The sequence below is a fragment of the Leptinotarsa decemlineata genome, unplaced genomic scaffold (genome assembly GCF_025532065.1).
Source record: "Leptinotarsa decemlineata unplaced genomic scaffold, Ldec_3_MD MMD2_P_RNA_scaffold_11, whole genome shotgun sequence".
Classification (NCBI taxonomy): Eukaryota; Metazoa; Arthropoda; class Insecta; order Coleoptera; family Chrysomelidae; genus Leptinotarsa; species Leptinotarsa decemlineata.
Window position 1 is genome coordinate 3,497,984 of NW_027412525.1, and position 21,505 is coordinate 3,519,488.

The window sequence follows — 21,505 nt, forward strand, 5'->3', positions numbered from 1 at the left end:
AAAATGGGTATTCTTGAAATAATCCTATATCTGCGATTTGATTATTACTCGTCAAAACGAGTGGATTGAGGCCGTCATTTGAAGCTCTGCGATTGATTTGTATAAATCCTTGCAAATAATCTAGAACACAAGCGAAAAAATCGTTTGCATTTACGATTCGCCGATCGCAGAACTACGAGTGGTTCGAGCGTGTCACCAACATTTGGATTTCTGTGATTGATATGTATGAATGCCTGCGAATGATTGTATCATACCAAAGAATCACATTACTATTCATACGCAGAACTGCGATTGCTTGTATAATTTTGATGTCCACTTCATTACTTTTAAATTTTTTGCTAAAAGTCACTTGCAATACATATATGAACAGTCTAATTATCTCTGTCTGAGATATGATTGCCGAAACAAAATGACTGAATGGAAAAAGTTTATACATTTATTGTTATGAATAAAGATTTAAGTTGCGATTATATTCTGATGTTGCTAACCTGGTTAACGAAACGTTTGACAAAAATATATAACTTCGTTAGGTCAATTTATTAACACTGATTTGAAATATTTAAGGAAATAGTTGTCATATCTGTTTGAAAAACTGAATTAGTTGTCGTCGCGAAATCACCGACGAGCAATGTTTTCTGCCGACTCTATAACTACTTCACTGGCCAACAAAAACGAACATCGATTAATGTTTAGTCAACTTGGGGTCATTGTTCACTTCATTCATTTTATTCGAGTGCCGCCCTGTTCAATAGTTGTTTTTGTTTTGCATTGTTGGCAATGGTAATAACTGAATTTGCACCAATCTTGGGCCATGAATATTTTTCCACGCCAATGCCAATGTAATCTGGAGTGTCAAAAATTGATAGTATAAGGTTAATTAGCAGCATTCTATGTTTTGATGAATCTTTTGATTTCCGAGTGCAACCTACACTAAATTCATTGATGAAATATTTTTAATCACGTGGTCACACCAATGCTATGTTTTGATCCTGGTTCAAGATGGCGGGTGAGTAAACTTGAAATTACTAATAACAATTATGAGTGACATTTAAATTATTGTTTTAGATGTTACACGAACACATAATGGTCCCATGGATGATTCTGATAAAGGTATGAAACCATTTTACAAACATTCTCAGGATATTCTTCAAACATCTATAATATTGGTTCAAACTGTTTTGGATTAGATTAGTGCCAATTACATATACATTTATCTAGTTATTCTTATCTGCTTGAGATAGATTCATGTAGAAGTAACAGCGTATTTATTTCTACCTAGTTTAACGTTAACAACTTTTGTTGTAGGTTTACAACTCTCAGCTATCAGGAACTTGACATTTGACATTCACATTGTTTACCTACATTTTTCTGTGGCCAGACGATTTCTATCATACAATCTTTATATAAATCGGCCCAAGGTTTTATCGCGTGAAATTTGTTAAATGTATCATTCGAAATGAGAGTAGTTGCCAAGAATAGTTTATTCTTATCTTTTGTTCATTTTTATGTTCTTTGATGTTTTAACTAGCTTATTTTACATCAACATTCAGAAACAAAACATGCACAAAAAGGAATTAATCAGCTAAGTATTGCGTCCTCATTTTATTAATAATGCATTCTGCTGAATTAAAATCAGGGAGCACTAGTGATTCCTAATTATTAGGAGCCTTTTACTCTTTCACATATCACCAAGGTGGTTAGCTAAGATAAGAAGCTGAATTCCATGTACATTGCTAGAAAATTAAAGGGCAGAGAAAAATGAGGTGACTTACATTACTTGTTAATAATGAAATACATACTGCAGTGAACTGATTTTGATGATCTATACATATATTTTCAAGTTGTCTGACTTGTCTATGACTCCTAAGTCTTCTGAAAACAGTGCAATCTCATGTTCAGGTGTGCGTGAATAGGCAATGTCCAATAATACCAGCTTTGATCAGGCATTTTTTGTTGTCCACGATTCTTGTGTGTCCTGGGAAACATAGGTTTATCTCTAAACCCTTTACATTAGTCCTTTCAGTTCTTCACAGGATTCACAGATCAATTCCGATGTCACAAGTTCAATTCCCTGAGTGGCCTGGCCTTGACATTTGTTGTTCACTTGAAAATATTGATCCGCTCATTTCGTTGAGGCTTTAATGAATTGATTAAATTTTGTCTTCTCTATCATTACAAGATCTAAGAAGAACAGATTTTCAAGAGTTTCATTAATACTGATGTTATTGTTTTCATTGCTTTCGTTATTTTTGGAAGGGCAAGTTTTCACCTTGTCTGGTTTTTTAATAGAACACCCTTGTTTCATATCTTTGGCGACCACACCAAAGGTGCATATTTTATCATGGGTTATGAATATAACATGTCTGGTTTCAGCTTGTGCTTCTGATTAGCATCAGTGCTACCTCCACCTTTATTTTTCTCCTTTCTGAAATCAAAATAAGTATGAACATACATATAAGAAAATAAATATTTTGAAATGAAATCTCAAAACAATAATATCTCCCAACGTACCTACACTGTAGGTGCTTGTGCCTCTTAAATGCCTGACAGAAAACAACCACTTTCATGGCTAATACTACGATGGACATTGAATTATATTCGACAGACATTTATGCAAGATACCCCACAGTGGCCAGTCTTGCAAATGTTTCTTGTTCATCCAGCAGCAGGACAATGCTGAAATCAATTGAGTAGATCACCTAAGAGACTGGTTTCGTGGTATCACCTCTCATCCAGTCTTGCAAATGTTTCTTGTTCATCCAGCAGCAGGACAATGCTGAAATCAATTGAGTAGATCAACTAAGAGACTGGTTTCATGGTATCACCTCTCATCAATGTATTAAAGATCCGACCCAACTAGCAGTATGCCTGGGATTCAATTTAACTTCAATGTGGCTCGACTGCATCTATGAAGTCTTTCTCTAAGGGAAATATTAACTAGTAACAGCTCCATCTCGTGAACAAAGCCCCAAGAGAGAAAGAAACATCCCATGTACCAATACTCTTCAACTTTACCTGAAAATTGTATATCTTCAGCTTGAAGTTTTAGATGTAATACTATCTCAATCTTGGTCTTATTGTTGAATGCTATTATGATTGATTCAGATAAGGTAATGTTAAACCCTTCTTCCATACATTTGGTTATAAGAGCTTGCTTCATGAATTTTATTTTTATTTATATATATATTATGCCAGAAAAGCATCCATACAATTTTTACATTGTGAAATAGATGAATGGTTATCGGAATTGTCAATTATCTAAAAATTAATATAACAATATTATCAACAACATAACCAACGCACATTAAGAAAGTGAATAAAGTAAAAAGTGAATAAAAACAAGCATGTCAGGTATGAGCAGAGAAGTAGGAATTACATGTTATATACAGAAATTTACCTGCTGAATTAGACAGGTGTCACAGTTACATCTTTTTATATAAATAAACATAAAAATAAAAGTTGAGTGTTATAAGTCAGTTAGAAATTCCGCAACACTAGCATGTTTTCATAAAAAGGGGTTCTTCAGTTTCTTGTTTGAACCTAACGGATTTACATAACGGATTTACATCCATTGTAATAAATACCTTTCTGGTAGAGTCTTGTTAAATGCTTTGGTGGAACTAATAACTGCTTGTTACAAGTTTTGTAGGTGTGCTTAATTTTTTTTGCTTCAAAAAACTTCCTATTTCTGAAAACAAAACAGCAAACTTCATAGATGTCGTTTGTTTGAAGGTGATTGATAATGTTTCATGATGAATTTCATTAGTTCGGACTTCCATTGTCTAATATTATATAAAATGATTTGAAATCCCTGAAATAATTAAAAAGAAGAATTAAAAAATTAAAGAAGAGGAATAAAAATGAATAGCTGAAAAAACAATTATATTAAGCAAAAACCTGTAATGAAAATTAGTGAAGTTAAATACAAGAACAAATGAAACAAATTGAAAAAAATATAAATACAATAAAAATTAAAAAGTTAAGAGATTCCAAGCCAAGTTAATTCACGACGTTTCGATTGTAAGGTATCCACAATCGTCTTCGGGTGATGACTGGACCCATTCCTCCGTGAGCTGACCATTTATAGGTCATTTGAGTACTTTCACTTATCTCTGCTTTCCTTTCTCCGCTTCACTGGTTTAGTGGGAGATGACCGTTTGGCGGGAGTTGGCCATTTTTCGCTTGATTATGGGTTTTCATATGTTGTGTACCTATACGTTAGCGTGGCTGAATACATTGTTGGATAGCATGTTTACGGCTTCTTTGAATTTCCTCCTAAACCAATGTTCCTCTTTGTGTATGATCTCAGCTTGTGACCATTCGATGCTATGTTGATGGGTCCAAACATGCTCTGCTATTCCTGATTTGCTGGTTTCCCTTCGCTGTGTGTGTTTCTTGTGCTCGGCAATGCGAACATTGCCGAGCGAACATCTTCATAGATGTCATTGTTAAAATTCAGAAGTTTGCAAGTGCTACTCGACATGTATCATTTGATTTTAAATGTGCCAAAATATGAAGAGCTCTTTTTTGTAAGACAAAAAACTCTAGAAGCAAGAGGTGAAGTCCCCCAATACATATTGCCATATTTTTAAGTTGGAATGAAAGCATCCGAAGTATAGGTGACTGAGTACATTGTTGAGAGGATACACGTAATGAATAACATACTTATAATGTACCGTCGGTAGTTTTCTGCATAGCCTGATACTTTATATCCATTATGGCCCAGAAGACAGTAATTCATCCATTAAAATATTCCATAATAGACAGGATAGTTCTCTACTTCCATAGTGGCTGGCCTCTTAGTAGGGAGTCTTTATCGACCTGTAGCTTGTCTCATTGATTCTTCTTGACACCAACAAAACAAATTAGAGAAAAAATGAGTTTTATTCATCTGGATATATACATTTTTTTTTTATTAACATGAGTTGTATCTCAGTATACGTCTGCTTTTTTATATATTTTTCCTTGTGATGTACTGTTTGGAACCTTTGATGTAGTAATGAATATTACTGGAATTTTATCCCAACACCAAACCGTTATTTTAACACCTCGACACGTGTTTTGATCACCAACCAAGTGATCATCTTCAAGAGGAAGATCAAACTAATCATACTTACAAAGCTATCCTTATTTATACCATAGCTACCTGTTCTAGGTAACTGCCTCTTTGAGTGTCTTAAATTAATTTTACAATGTGTCCTTATGTAATAGTCAGGTAAGTCTATTAATTGAAATATAAGCTATATAAAATTAATTCCACAAATTGCCTTATCTACTAGTCTTAAATTAATTTTACAATGTGTCCTTATGTAATAGTTAGGTAAATATAATAATTAAAATATTACAAGCTATATAAAATTAATTTCACAATATTGTCTTATCTACTTGTCCTAAATTAATTTTACAATGTGTCTCGATGTTGTCTTTTGGACTTCTTAAAAGGTTATGTAGTGTAATTGTTTTAAAAACTACCTTCATACCTAGTTCCTTGAAAATCTTTCCAAAGTTCTTCCTGTATTGGTGGTATGGAACTGAGATATATTTATCTTGGTTTTTGTCGTTTCTAAAAGTCGAAGATATAAGGAACACTTAGCACACTTAAAATATTTGGCAACAAACCATTCCATAGACTTGAGTTCATCAAGATTAGTTAGACAAGTTAACAACGACAGGCTTCTAGATGCCTTTGAGAGTATAGAAATAAGTAAACATAATATTATGAATATTACTGGAGTTTTTTCCCAACACCAAATCGTTATTTTTACACCTCGACACGTGTTTCGATCACCAAGTGATCATCTTCAAGAGGAAGATAAAACTAATAACTACTCAAAACTAAAGCTACTTATACTAATCAGGTACATCATACAGGTAGGTAATCAGTAATACCACCCATACAAGTGTACCACCCTAAATTAATTTTACAATTGGCCTTTCTATTATTTACAATATGTCCTTATGTATGTTTAAATGTTACAGCTATATATAGAACAATTTAACATTTAAACATACATACATTTCTATTATTTACATATTGTAAATAATAGAAAGGCCAATTGTAAAATTAATTTAGGGTGGTACACTTGCATGGGTGGTATTACTGATTACCTACCTGTATGATGTACCTGATTAGTATAAGTAGCTTTAGTTTTGAGTAGTTATTAGTTTTATCTTCCTCTTGAAGATGATCACTTGGTGATCGAAACACGTGTCGAGGTGTAAAAATTACGATTTGGTGTTGGGAAAAAACTCCAATAATATTCATTACTACACCAAAGGTTCCAAACAGTATATCACAAGTATATAATATTATGAATAACGATGGTGGACCAATACCTAATAGTATACTATATAGCTTGTTAAAATACTTTTTTATTCATTAGTTTTACGTGACATACATAAGGACACATCGTAAAATTAATTTAAGACAAGTAGATAGGGCAAATTGTAAAATTAATTCAAAACACTCAAGAGGCAATTACCTAGAACAGGTATCTATGGTATAAATAAGGATAGTTTTGTAAGTATGATTAGTTTGGTCATCCTCTTGAAGATGATCACTTGATGATTGAAACACGTGTCGAGGTGTTAAAATAAGGTTCGGTGTTGGGAAAAAACTCCAGTAATATTTAATATTTTCCCATTGGCTATTGTTAGTAAAAATAATACGTGGCTATTCACAAACTTCTTAAACATTACTTCCTGAGAAATTAAAAATATAGTCTTTTTAAAGATGTGTAGATCATGCCCAAATGTTTCTTACGAATACGAACAATAAAAAGTTCATTTGAAACAACTACTTTAAAACATATGAACATTGAATTACATGGAAGTAACTTTTTCCTATTCAGTTTGTACTTCCAATATTCGTCATGGAATTGAAACAGTAGTAATATTATTCACAAAAACGCTATGAAAGAGTATTGATTTAAAATGTCACTTACATGGAAAACTGCCAATCTCTAGATGTACTTCGGAAACCCATCAATCCCCATATGTACTTCGAAGTTTCGGGCGAAAACAATTTTCTTTAACTTTTCATCAGAAACTTATTGGATAATCTGAAAAGACGAAGCGTTCAGCAACTGTGAAGAGTTTTTATGGCGTATTGACAACTGTTCATATCTAGAACGTTATAAGAGCCATCAAATTAGTCCATTAGAATAATTGAGTCTTTTCAGTTAAACTTGTTTTTTTTAGTATTCTTCCGTGCTAAGGAAGAAGGTTGTAACTGACAATTTCATCAAAATTGAGTTATTGCCATTTTTGGCATCTGCAACCACCAACGCAACTGTATGGCTTGATAATTGTTCTGGCCAAAACAAGAATTGGGCCTTATTTTGTTTTTTCATTTATGTGGTGAACTGTGACTTGGTTAACTTGAATGACCTGGAAATAAAATATTTCGAGCCAGACCACACTTTCATGTCGGCTGATTCTTTTCATCATGCAGTTGAGAGCCAATTGAAAAGAAAAACAAAGGTCTATGATTCTCAAGACTTCAAAGAGTGTGTACAAAATGCTCATCCCAAAGCAAAAGTGATCGACATGAGTAGAAGTATTGAAAACTTTTTCGACTGGCCAGATCACACATCTTTAACAAAGATGAAAAATTCGAATCCTAGACCATATATGTCTGATATCGTACATTTGAAGCTAAAAAGGGGTGAGAAGACCTTACAATACCGAAATTCTTTTGCAGATGATTTTATCACATTGAACTTTCTGAAAGCTAATCAAATGAAAAGTGATCTGAGTTGCCCCTCTCCCAAAAAAGCTAAGAGGAATATCGAAAAAAAGGAATTATACTCTTCTGCAAAAGTTGTTACCAATTCTACCAATCTCCAGGCGACAGTTCTGGGAAAATTTTCCTGAAGCGAACGGCGACGAGGAGGAGAGTAGTATTATTGATGATGAATAACTCCATGATAACCGAAATTGCATCCTCTCACTAGTTTTTATTCATATATGCATATAATAATAAGCAGTAATAATATAATATTTATGTTCCATTTTATCCCCTATATATTTGTGTTTACTTACGACATTTTGTATGGTACTTTTCGAATTTTTTTATAAAAAAAGTCGTATCTGCATTTATTTTTAAATTTTTTGAAATATCATCGAAATATCACTGAAAAAATAGCATCCACCAATATGTACTCCCACCCCGAGAATAATCAATTTCCTATCAGAAATGTGGATGGCATTGAAATAAGTCTTGAAATGCGATTATCTCAAAATTATCAAATTGTCAGTTACGACCTTCTTCCTTAGCACGCCAGTATTATACTCATTGTTCAATACTTTTAGAAATGAACTTCCTTTCAAAAAAAAAAAATATTTCATGATGTTACCTTATAGAACTGGTTTATTGGATGGAAAGCCATTACCTAATGTATAGGTATGCATACTTTTTATAACGGAAAATTACATCCCTGCTGAATACCGACCCTTTTTTTATTGTACCAATTCTTTCATAGGTTTTAAAATTCATAAAATGACACAAGTGGTAGTTTTCAACACATTGAAATTATGCTTAAATTCATTAAGTTATGGTGTGTACATCTGATATAAGGACTCATAAAAAGTTAAAACAAATAAAACTTTACATGTGCCTAAATTTTAAAAACCGTATTTTGGTTTTGAAGAAAAATCACATATGATAAGGGTTTTTTTTAAAGAACATGTGAATAGATTGGGGCATTATTGAAATTACAGGTTTTATCTAGGTTGTGTCAAGTACCATCTTTCAAAAGTGGTGCAATTTTCATAAAAATAGGCAAAAAGTAAAAATTATTTATGCAGCTGAAATTTTGCACGTGGGCTAAAAATTACATTTAGAAACAATTTTTCAAGTAACTTTTTTGGATAATTCGAATTTTTCGAATGTATTGGTAATTTTTCATCTCGATCAAAGCTAATAACAAAAAAATTCCATGAAGCGGATATTCCAGGTCACACTGTAGTACGTTTCATTGAAAGTACTTAAGATATTAACTCTTTCTGAATGCGTATTATAAAAAATACTTTTAGTTTCAAAAATATTCAACACATAAACTGGGGAAAATAGTCTAATACACGCACAGATCTTATAAAACGTACAAAAAATATTGAACAAATCGGATTCATGATCGACGTAAACGCTGCAATAAAATATTTAACGGTTTAGTTTCGATATCACTAAATATTCGTTATTTCCCAAACACTCACGATTTTCTACAGCTGTAAGATTAATAGTTGAGTGGTTTCAGCACTTCACAAAAACCTAAAACATAATTTTCTTCTTCTGTATAATTGTAGTTTGTAGTTTTCAAGTAAATTACACAACAGGCTGTCTAAAAATGTAACAAATTATTATTTCGTTTCTCGATTCATTTTTGGCGATATTCAAAGTCGCAGCCAACTTCAGTTTTTACTGTGTGGTAAAACATTTCAGAAAAACGCTGATTTATTCTGGTTCAAGATAAGAAAATGTATTGAACAGGGTGGAAGACATTCATGTATGACTATTGACATTCCTTTTGTTTTAGTTTTAAAGTATTAAGTTGATATTTTCTCAATTTTGTTAAAATAATTTGAAAAACAGAAAAATCGAACAACTATAAGAAATTATATATAGTGAGTACGTAAAAAAAAGTTTCCTCACTTACATTTTGAACGGGAAAATATATCAAGGTCAGACAAAGTTCCAAATCCATCTATTAAATTTTCACGTTTACCTATCGCTTCCTGACAATAATGAAGTCTGTTTGCAAATTAATTTATTATGTTAATAAATGTTCCTGGAATAATTTCGTTGGAAGCACCTCTTTCTATATCCACGAGGGCTGAAATGAATTGCGTTTAAGTATCTTCTTATTTAGATATGACGGATCTCCTTAGAAACGTTTAGAGGCATCATATCAGGTGATCTAGTGGGTCATTCTAAGGAACCACATCTGCCTGTCTACCGGTTTGAATAAATGACAAGTCTAAATGAGTGTTCAATTGCCGTTACGTTTCAGCAAAATGTATTTATTAATAACGACAGGGTGGTTCGAAAGTAGCTAGATAACAATTATCCAAACCGGTGGATAGGCGTACAAGGTTTCGTAGAATGGCCTACTAGAATACCTGATATGACTCTCTTAGATTTTTTGCTATTTCAGAAGTCATAAAAATTAAAGAAATTACCCAGAAACCTTCCTCGATATAGGAAATGAATTTGTAAACAAAATTCATCAAGATATCTATTAGAAAGACCCTTTCCATTGACAAAAAATAAGAAGGTAGCCCCCTCTCTCGGTGACGGGTGACGCAACATCATTGTTTTCCCTATCAAAAAGTACTAAAATCGAAATCTTTTTACGTAAACTTTGTCTGTTGGTAACTTCAGCAGATGAATTCGTGTAGGATGCGAAGACAAACTATTCCAGTACACTCAGTACAGTGTATGCCATTTGACGAAGTAGACGAAAGATAAATGATGATCAAATACATTACTTTATCAGATTGAATTCATATTTTTGAAGAATAAGCTTAATTAGAGTAATTTCATTCAGAGCCTGCCTATTTTTTCGAACAAATCATTAACTCGATTGTGTATTGAGAAATTCTTAGTAGGGAACGAAGAGTCCGTGCCAATGGCAAAAAATTTAAATGGTAGATCTATTTGGATATATTTTTTCACTATTACGGAAAAATTCCAAAGTCCTGTGTATTTGGAACTATTTTCAAAACGTGTCTTTTCTGGTGTCATATAACTTTTCTAGACTTTTTTGCCATACCGGGTGACACTTAATCAATGGGATTGTATTGGTATCTTCCAAACTACAGCAGTTTCAAGAACGGTCAAATCGACTGCAAGTTCCCTATTCAGCAATATTATTTATTGCTGTAGACAGATCTGAAATATCAGGTTGGAACGTCTTTAATTTATTTTTTTCTGTCATAAGAAGCATATTTTCTACCTTACCCACGTGGTTTCAACTACCTATTTTCCAATAGGTTCTAGGAACTCAACCACTGATTAGTCGCCGACTAACTCAGGGAGTGGGCGTGAGTCAAAATTTGTGAGAAAAAAAAAGAACGTCACGTGATTTAAACCAACAGTAGTTCATGTTAAATACCCGTCTCACAAAATTAATCGCGAAACATTGAATTTGTATGAGTGGGAATACACCAAATTCAAATATGCGGTGTTCCTTTATCAACTTCCAGTATTACTCTAAAGGCCGTTTCTTTTATTATGTGGTAACATTGCTATATTCTAAACCTTAACAGATACGAAGATAATTAAATGGGGAAAAAAGGTAACTGTCATTTACGGCTACTCTCGCCCTTCTCGAGTTATACGGAGAAAACCAATAATGGTGTTTTTCATTTTCTTCGAATGGAATTTTTATTTCGGAGAATATCAAAAAATAGAAAAGGAAAATGTCATTGTATTCGAAGTTCACTATGACGATGTAATAATAAATATTCGATAAAACGTTTCATGTCAACCTGGCCACCATCAACTTTTTTTTTAAATACGGACCTGTCTTTTTTATTACAGATATTGATAAAGCAATAAATTCACAATCCAAGGGTATATCACGTTTGATATTTCTATTATAGCGTTTCATTTGAATTAACTACCATCATCAGTGACAATAATTTTAAATAACGGTCGATTTCTTTTCGATTTCTCCAAAATATAATTCAGATAACCCAATAAATTCGACAAGTTGGTACCCTAACACAATGAAAATTCATACATTTTCATTTTGTAAATTTTTGTATTGTCGTAATCCTTCTTGCAAGGCTTATTTCTTCCTAATCAATTATAATTCGTGATATTTTTATAATTCTCAATCCTGGAAGTGATGAAAATATTAGTTTTTGGTCAAAATTCAATTGTTGTATAATTTGGTATGAATGGTCAAATAACATCTCAATTCATTTACCATCGTTGTTGATATCTGTTGAGAAAAAACTGCCATAAGTTTATGAACATATCAAAGATGTATTCAAATGATGAAAGGACTGATATGCTATTTAGTTATGCAAAATCAAATAGAAATCCTGTTTTGGCTAGGAATGTATGTTGAGCTGTACCCGAATCGTCGTATTCCGAACATCCAAATGTTTAGACGATTAGAAAGAAATTTTAGGGACTATGGTGCATTTGACAGAAAGAGAAAACGAAAATGTGTGGTTACTGGAAGTGTGAGGAATCAAATGTTATGGGTAAGCAAATATTACCACCAATTTAGGATTGGCTTGTTATAAAAATTATGCTAATCAAGATTGTTCTTTACGAGAAATTGCCCACGAAATGGGGTTTTCTGTAAAATCCACCAGAACTATTTTGAAAAAGAACAAATATATATGCTACAGGATGCGCAAAGTTCATCACCTCAATGAAAGGGATTACTGAAGGAGAATACGATTTGCGAAGTGGTTAAGACATAGAAATAGGGAACAAAAAATAAGAGATGCATGTATTAGTAGGTATTACACCTATTATGCTAGAAAATTGCCATAGAAATTGTCTGGACCGACAACTTATGTGCATTCAACAAAAAGGTCGTCAGTTCGAGCATTTAATGTAGATTGCCATGTAGCTTTGATTTTCCGTATTGGTTTCATTTTTCCCAAAAGTTCACGATAAAAAACAAATGTAATAAAAATATCAAGTGAGATATATCCTTGGATTATGGATTTATTTCTTTATCAATATCTGTAATGAAAAAGACAGGTTCGTATTAAAAAAATTGATGGTGCCATGTTGACACGAAACGTTTTATCGAATATTTATTATTATATCGTCATAGTATACGTCGAATACAATAACATTTTCCTTTTCCATTTTTTGATATTCTCCGAAATAACAATTACATTCGAAAAAAAAAGACAAACAGCATTTTCGGTTTTTCCCCTATAACTCGAGAAGGGCGAGAGTCCCCGTAAATTTTCTTCAATCATTGTATTGTTCCCGATGACAGTTACCTTTTTTCTCATTTAATGGTCTTCGTATCTGTTACGGTTTAGAATATAGCAATGTTACCACATGATAAAAGAAACGGCCTGTATAGTTACAAAATTCATGAAATGAAATTATTCAGATGCAATTTATTTCGACCCAGAAAAAAAGAGTTATAAAAGTCAATATTCACGTAAATTGTTGTTTATGACCCTTATGACATTATTTTCAATATCCAATCTTATAAACATTTAAATAGTACTTTTTATACCTCCGTATATATCTATATTTCGGCTAACAAATTTTTCCAAAAATATCGTAGTTTTCAACTATCCACATAATGGAACTTCGTAACTTCGATAAAATTATTTATGAATTAAAAAAACTAGAAATATATCTCAGTCGGGATTTTCTTTTCAAATAGGGAAATGTGCATTTGGAATTCGCTTGAACGATTGCTTGTGGAAGCAATAAAGGTATCAAAATGTACTGGATCTGACTATTGATGGGACGATAGAAACATAAAACTTTTATGCCACCCTTTCCAGGACAACTCTAATGATTTGCAGGTCTTCAAAACCATCGTAACATCTCAAATTATTTGTATTGGTAATTAGACCTTTTTTTCGTGGTATAGATATAAAAGCTCTGAACAAAACAGGGAAAAAATGAAATGTTACACAGTCGGGAAGTTGCATTTGTATTAATTCACTTGAGATGTTGTGTAGGCTTATATAAAAGAACTGTCGCGTGATCAATCGAACACAAGTGCCGTGGTTTTACCAAACCAAAAAAAAATCTTGAAATACGTTTAATCGCTCTCACTAACTCCTTACTTGAAAAACGCCTGTTTAGAAAAACTATTTGAAAAACAATTCATATGAAATTCGAATGATGAGCTCTATAAACGAATGGGATTTGTAATTGACAATGGCCGATACAGCTCCCTTAAGATATACGACCCATTCCACAATGCGAAGTTGGTTGTCTATAAATTTAAATTAGTTGAAACAGAAGTAATCAGCATTACTTATTCGAAATATAGGGTGATTCTGCTACAATAAATGGAAAAGCTCGTCGTTAGTTTTTGACCAGTAACAACTCTTTCCAATAATTTTTACGCCGTTACTTTTTTTTAATATTCCGCCATTTTTGCCTGCACTGGCGTAGGAATCAAGAATCGGTCCTTAACCTTAATCTCTCAATCTCTGAATTCCTCATCGTGCGTCCGCCACGCCCGCGTACGCACGCTCCTATTGATTCTAGAGTCTGCAAACGACCGATCGGTGGCTCCCCCAGCGTCGATGTGTCAGCGCACCTAACTATTTTTTACGGGGTTGCCACGTGGTCGGAAGTATTGCTGTTGTTTAGTGCCCCATTTCGGCATATATGGATTTCATTATATTTTTACACCACATTTATTATTATAGCGTTATTGGAATAACGCTAATTGGAATAATAATGTGGTGTTCATGACACGTGGAATCATAATAAGACTTTATCATAAAAAATATAAAGACGGGTTACAATAGTAATATGAAACAAGAGTATAACAGAAGAATTTCTAACATGCATGTTTCTCTTGTGAAAAACCCACGAAATCATCCGATTATCAGACAAATAACAAAAATATTTGCCAAGATTTTTCTCTATATTCAAGGTCTGTTCAGAAAATAACTAGATTTTTCAATTTCACGGGGTTAGAGTCCGATTGTCAATTTTTTTTATCATAGTGGACCCTTGAAGTATGAGGAACATTTTCACTTGTCTCATTGTTTACTTTGTCTTTCTCAGCCGCTAAGGTTAGACGTATTTTTAAGAACTCTGCGATTTTCGTTTGTTAAATGAAATGAATCCAAGAATTTGTATAAAATTTTGCGTAAAAAATTTAATAAAGTGTACGTTTGAGAAAGCTATTGTATAGCGAAACACGAGTCGCGGTTTTTGTAAAACCCTTTATAGTAAAGTCATACAATAAACTGTAATAATAAGAATTTACGAGTGGTATAAGCGTTTCTTAGATGGTTGTGAAGAAGTTGAAGATGACGAACGCCCCGGATGATCCGGCACATCAACAACCTATGATAACGTGGAAAAAGTGAAAAGAAATGGTTATGAACGATCACTGATGATGATTTGTGTGTGCAAATCGCACATTGACCGGAACCAAAACCTAAAAAAGAAGCATAGGTGCTGGCCAAACGCATCTACGGAAAGACATCGGGACTGAAACCAAACATGATGTATTGATCTGAGCACAAAGATGTGCAAACATACTCATCTTCATCTGGTTAGGTAGCTGGATATGAAAGAACGTTCCGCTATTGATCTTCTTAACAGAATGTCAAGATTTGCTTGTTTGGAAATAACGGGAGCAGTGAGAACTACACTAATAACAACACTCTTTCCGACATTACACCAATGAAGTTGTCTGAGAAGATGACTCCTGAACTCTTTCGATTGTTTGAATCCATAATTGTCAATCGGATGATAACTAGCTTATCTCAGATGATTCAAGACTATAGGTCACTTGGACATTCAGTGCTTATGGTTTTTCGGTTCAGTGCACCGTATAGCCTTCTTTCCCGTTTGATTAGAGGCTCCCATACGTTGCAGATCTCCACACGCAGTTTCTTTAAACTCTTTTTTTATCAGTGCTCTTTCCGATGGATGACTCCAGCTTCGGACCACTAGATTTCCTATTCGGATTTCCAACGGCCTCTTAGTTTCACTGATGTAAGACTTGCTTCATTAAGATGGTAGCCGTTGAATACAAATTAAAAAACTCATTAGATTATTGACTTGTCATTCGTTTTGATTTTCTCAAAGTTTCGCTGATAGCAGTGGTTGGCATCAGGTTAACAGTAGTTGTTTACAGCTGATTCTCGGCCTCCCCCCACCACTATGACGTATTAATTGCTTTTTTTATTGGTTGTTGTTTGGTGAAGTTTTTTTGTTGTGCAGTGAAGTCAAGGCATTGTGACCTTGAAGTGTCTGGTGCATGGATCGTTCAGATTTTTTTTTCATATGAGATTTTGTGTGTTTATGTGTGTGTGTAGGAGAATGCACGGTACAGGGTTTCATCATGTGCTTGTTTGTCTATGTACAAACATACGTCTGCATACTTCGAAGATCCTCCAAGTAATAAATGCTCCATCGGTGTTAGGGCACCAAGTTAGTAGTGGAGTGACGTCACAGCAATAACCGTTCAACGGCTAGAGAGCGACATGTTCACTCCACGACGTGTGGCAGAGTAATGCGTATTCATCGGTCTGCCCTCACCTCTCCTGAAGCGATGAAGGTTCACTCTAGCCCCGCTATCGATGGTGACACAACGGCAGCCGAGGACTGTTTGCCTAGCGTCTACCCTCTCCGAGACCGCAACGACCACTGCTTGCTCGTATATCGACATCTGTTATCGCATTCAGTTGGGAGGTAATCTTGGCGCATGTAGTTGAGAAGTGGGGTTGGCTATGACGTCTTGACGGGTCCTATCAGAGTGTATTTAAGAAGCGTACGAGTGTTGGCTATGTCAGTTTACATCAAGTGAGTTAGTGAGAACTATTATATAAAATGTATTCCTGTGACTGTGGTAAATCTTTCACTCGTAGTGATAATCTTCGTCGGCATCAGCTCCAGAGTTGCCAAGGAGGGCCTGCAGTGAAACGGGTGAGAGTGGATAATGCAACACCTATGTATACGTGCAATTGTTGTAATGTGACAATTCCTATGAGCCAAGTGAATTCTCACCGAAGAACCATGAGTCATAAAAATAATGCATGTGTTCAATTGTCTGACGGTGTTCAAATTATAACGAATGCATTCAATTGCCGCATTGCTACATACAGGGTGGAGAGTTCGATTGTAACCAGTGACTACATTTCATTTTTCAATAAGATTAGGCAGAAGGTCATTGAATTACTGGAATCAGCCATCAGGATCCATAAAAGCATCAAGGTGAATATGGAAGTTTTTGGGAATTATATTCTTCAGACTGATGATTCGAGGGACACGAAGTCATTTAATTCCCAAAATAAAATAGTGGACCAATCTTCAGATTTGAATGCTGTTTTTGATGGATTCCGTGATGTAATTGTGGCACAAACGACTGAGTTCCAGGATCGTGACTCAGGTATTTATTTTTTAAAAATTTCAATAAGATTGAATAGTAATATTTTTTTTTTTTTATAATTCAGGTTGGACTTGTGAAAAAATATTGTTTCTCGAGGTCAACATTAATAAATACAGTCCACTGGAAGGACGTTCATATGTGAAGCTGCCTCAATGTATTCAATGGAAGAAAGCTGTTGTGAATGTTCGTAATGAAGATCAATATTGTTTTGCTTGGGCTATAACATCAGCATTATATCCTGCAGATAGTCGAGTGTCCGAACTTACGTCATATCCACATTTTTCCACTGTTTTAGATGTCACAGGTATGGATTTTCCGGTTAAAGTTAATAATAAGAGTATCGAAATATTCGAAGATAGGAATGATATTTCAATTAATGTTTACGGTTTAGAGAGTACATTTGAGAAGGGTAAAATGAAGTATGAAGTGATTGGTCCATTGCGATACTCACAGAGAAGACTCCGGAGACATGTCAATTTGTTGTTTATAACTGATGACTCCGGTAATGGTCACTATTGTTGGATCAAAGATCTTTCAAGATTAGTTTCTAATCAACTATCAGCTCATAGACAGAAAAAATATTTTTGTGACGGATGTTTGATATATTTTTCTGATGAGAGATTGCTTTTACGTCATAATATGTATGATTGTAATCACATTAGTACCACAACACCAACTACTAATTTAAAGATCAATAAATATGGTAGAATGGTTGCGGAAAATAAACTAATGTTTGAAAACTTTGAGAGGCAAATGAGGGTGCCATTTGTAGTGTATGCTGATTTTGAATCAGTGCTTAAACCGATTCATGTGAATGAGCCAAATCCTGGAAGTTCATACACGATTAAAACATTCAAACATGCCCCATATTCATTTGCTTATTTGATAAAGTGTTCATATAATGATGATTTGACAAAATTTGTTACATATAGGGGTGTAGATGCAGCTCAGAAATTTGTGAGTAGCATTGAAGATGATTTGAAAGAGATACATGAAAATCATCTCAGAAACCCTAAACCAATGGATACACAAACTGTCGAAGAAGAAGAACAGTTTGTTGCAGCCAGAACTTGTGGTATATGTAATAAAGCATTTACTGATGGTGACGTCAAAGTAAGAGATCATTGTCATGTCACAGGAAAGAAAAGATCACATGCCGCTCACTCGAAATGTAATTTAAATTTCAAAATACCAAACTTCATACCTATCATTTTTCATAATTTAAGTGGTTATGATTGTCATTTATTCATAAAAGAATTGTATAGGAATAAAGAGAAAGTTGATGTTATCCCGCAAACTAAAGAGAAATATATATCTTTCACGAAGCATCTCTTTACACACAGCTATACCGATAAAGATGGTGTGGTTAGGAAGAATTATCTCAAAATGAGATTTATCGATAGTTATAAATTTATGACTAATTCGTTGGAGAAGTTGGGTGCAAACTTGACCTCCGATCAATGTTTGGAGATGCACAAACATTTCCCACAAATTGAGAAATTCAATTTGATGAGACAGAAAGGTGTATTTCCATATAGTTTTGTTGATGACATTGACAAATTGAATTATCCATTACTTCCGACAAAAAATCAGTTTTATGACACACTCAATTGTGAACATATATCGGAAACTGATTATGATAGGGCTACAAAAGTTTGGAATTTATTCGAGTGTCAGAATTTGGGGAATACTCTGATTTGTATTTGAAGTCGGATGTATTGCTACTATGTGATATTTTTGAAAACTTCCGCACCACAAGTTTAGAGATATATAACTTAGATCCGGCACAATATTACACTGCACCTGGATTATCATGGGATGCCATGTTGAAGTTCACTAATGTTGAATTGGAATTACTAACTGACATTGATATGATTCACTTTTTTCAAAAAGGTATACGAGGTGGAATTAGTCAATGTAGCGAGAGGAAACATATAGCAAATAATAGATTTTTACCCAATTATAATCCCAACGAACCTTCCACATTCATTACATATTTAGATGCAACAAATCTATACGGTCACAGTATGTCACAACCTCTACCAACAAGTGAATTTACATGGTTGACACCAAATGAAATTCTTAATCTCGATGTGATGGATGTGAGTACTGATAGTCCGTATGGGTATGTATTTGAAGTGGACATTCATTATCCACAAGAGTTGCATGATAAACATTCTGACCTTCCATTTTTAGTCGAAAAAATAATACCACCTCGTACACAATCGAAAATTCCCAAATTAATTCCAAATTTGAATGATAAAAGAAAATATATTGTTCATTATAGGAATCTACAGCAAGCTGTCAAAAATGGATTGATTGTAATGAATACACATAGAGTATTGAAATTCAAACAATCATGCTGGATGAAACCCTATATAGATCTTAATACTGAAATGCGTAATAGGTCTAACAACAAATCTGTTAAAGATTTCTATAAACTAATGAATAATGCGGTGTATGGAAAGACAATGGAGAATGTAGATAATCGAATTGATGTTAGACTCGTTACACATTGGGAAAATATAAAGAAAAATATAGGTGCCAGCACTCTCATAGCCAAACCAAATTTCAAAAATTGTTCAATTTTCACTGATAATTTCGTTGCCATTCAATTGGGTAGAGTGAAGGTTCATTACGATAAACCATTATATTTGGGATTTTCCATATTAGAATTATCTAAAACAGTCATGTATGACTTTTTCTATGGATGCATCAAACAACACTTTGATGAAAATGTCTCTTTACTTTACACAGATACCGACTCGCTCATTCTTAAAGTAAACACAGAAAATTTTTATGAATTCATAAAAACTAACATAAGTAGATTTGATACATCCAATTACAGTATAGTTAACCAATTCAATATTCCAGTAACAAGTTCAGTCTTGGGTAACTTCAAAGATGAATTTCCAAATGATCCAATCATGAGTTTTTATGGTACAGGTGCTAAAGCATATTATGTGAAATCTGTTGATAGTGAATTTAAGAAAGCCAAAGGGGTTAAACGATCTGTAATAAAGAATGAATTGACATGCGAAGATTATCAAAAAATCGTCGAACAAGGTGGTATGATATTCAGAAAGATGAATTCATTTAGAAGCGTGTTACATGATATGTATACTGAATTAAAAAATAAAGTTGCATTATCATATCACGATGATAAACGATTTATCATTCCGAATACTACCCACACTCTTCCTTGGGGTCATAATGATATTGAATTTTATGAAAACGATCCAAATGAGAACATTCGTTGGATAAGTAATATTATTCAACAATCACAATCTCAGGAGACTCCATTGGATCAATTGATTAATTTATTATCTGCCGAGATCAATGATTGAAATATCATTCAATATCTTCAAAACCGGAAAATTCAATATTGATATTTATGTAGCCATTTATAATTAATAATATATGATAGAAGTAATGTGATATTAATGTATTATGTATGTATGTATATGTATTACTGTAATGAATATAAAATGATTAAAATTTTATTTGTATTATTTCTATTTCCCTAATCAATTACTGCAATATATAGTATAATGTAAATGACAGAAATATCAGTTTGAAGAGAATCATCGTAGAGTGCACAATGTCTAAAACAATCGATAAGTTTGGTAGAAAAAGAAAATGGGGTGGTAATGTCATTCGAGGTCCTCCTGGGAATGGTTTTAAATTAACAAAAGATGGTCATTATGACATGCAAAGGAAAATATTGAAAAATACAAGTGAACCAATTGACAAGAGTGATTGTGTAACTGTATCATATCTTGAGGGGGAAATTAATGGAGCAAAGGAAGTTATACTTCTAGCCCTACAAGCTGCAATACAATCCACAATAGGCAATATTGCTCGGGACGCCCGGCAAGCATTTAACGATAAAATTGCAGAGGCTCGGATAACTTTCACTCGTAAATTTGACAAACTTACAAGTGATGTAGACATAAAAATGTCTGACATAACAGCGTCTACAAATAAAAAATTTGATGCTATGTCAAACATAACAGGGACTACAATGAAAAAGTATGATGTACTGGAACAGAGAGTTGAAGTATTGGAGAAAAACCATAAAGAAGTTTTGGAGAGAAACTATAAAGTCAGGCCATCATCATCAGGTGGACTGGGATATCCAGGACTGAACATTAATCCAAATCATAGAATAATACAACCAAAACCAAAACCAACTGATGATGTATTAATGGAACCAACATGGTGAATGTATTCCCTCGTTAGGTTAGGTTAATAGCTACGTTAGGTTAGCTGCATACTTACGTTAGGTTAGGTGTTAGGTTAGTATTCCCTCGTTAGGTTAGGTTAATAGTTACTGTAGGTTAGGTTAGGTTAGGTTAGGTTAGGTTAGGTTAGGTTAGGTTAGGTTAGGTGTTCGGTTGCATAGCGGTAGGTTAGCGTACTAG

General features: G+C 33.7%; 1 protein-coding gene across 2 annotated transcripts in view; it reads left to right on the forward strand.

Annotated features, from left to right (window-relative positions):
* The first annotated feature begins 785 nt into the window (after window positions 1-785).
* The window catches only part of LOC111507417 (serine/threonine-protein phosphatase 4 regulatory subunit 1), a 369,931-nt gene continuing 349,211 nt past the window's right edge, over window positions 786-21,505 (forward strand). For both annotated transcript variants that reach the window (XM_074169888.1, XM_074169900.1), the window contains exons 1-2: window positions 786-1,006; window positions 1,066-1,110. In XM_074169888.1, coding sequence (XP_074025989.1) covers window positions 1,000-1,006; window positions 1,066-1,110 — 52 coding nt within the window. In that variant the 5' untranslated portion in view covers window positions 786-999. The remainder of the gene's footprint in view (window positions 1,007-1,065; window positions 1,111-21,505) is intronic.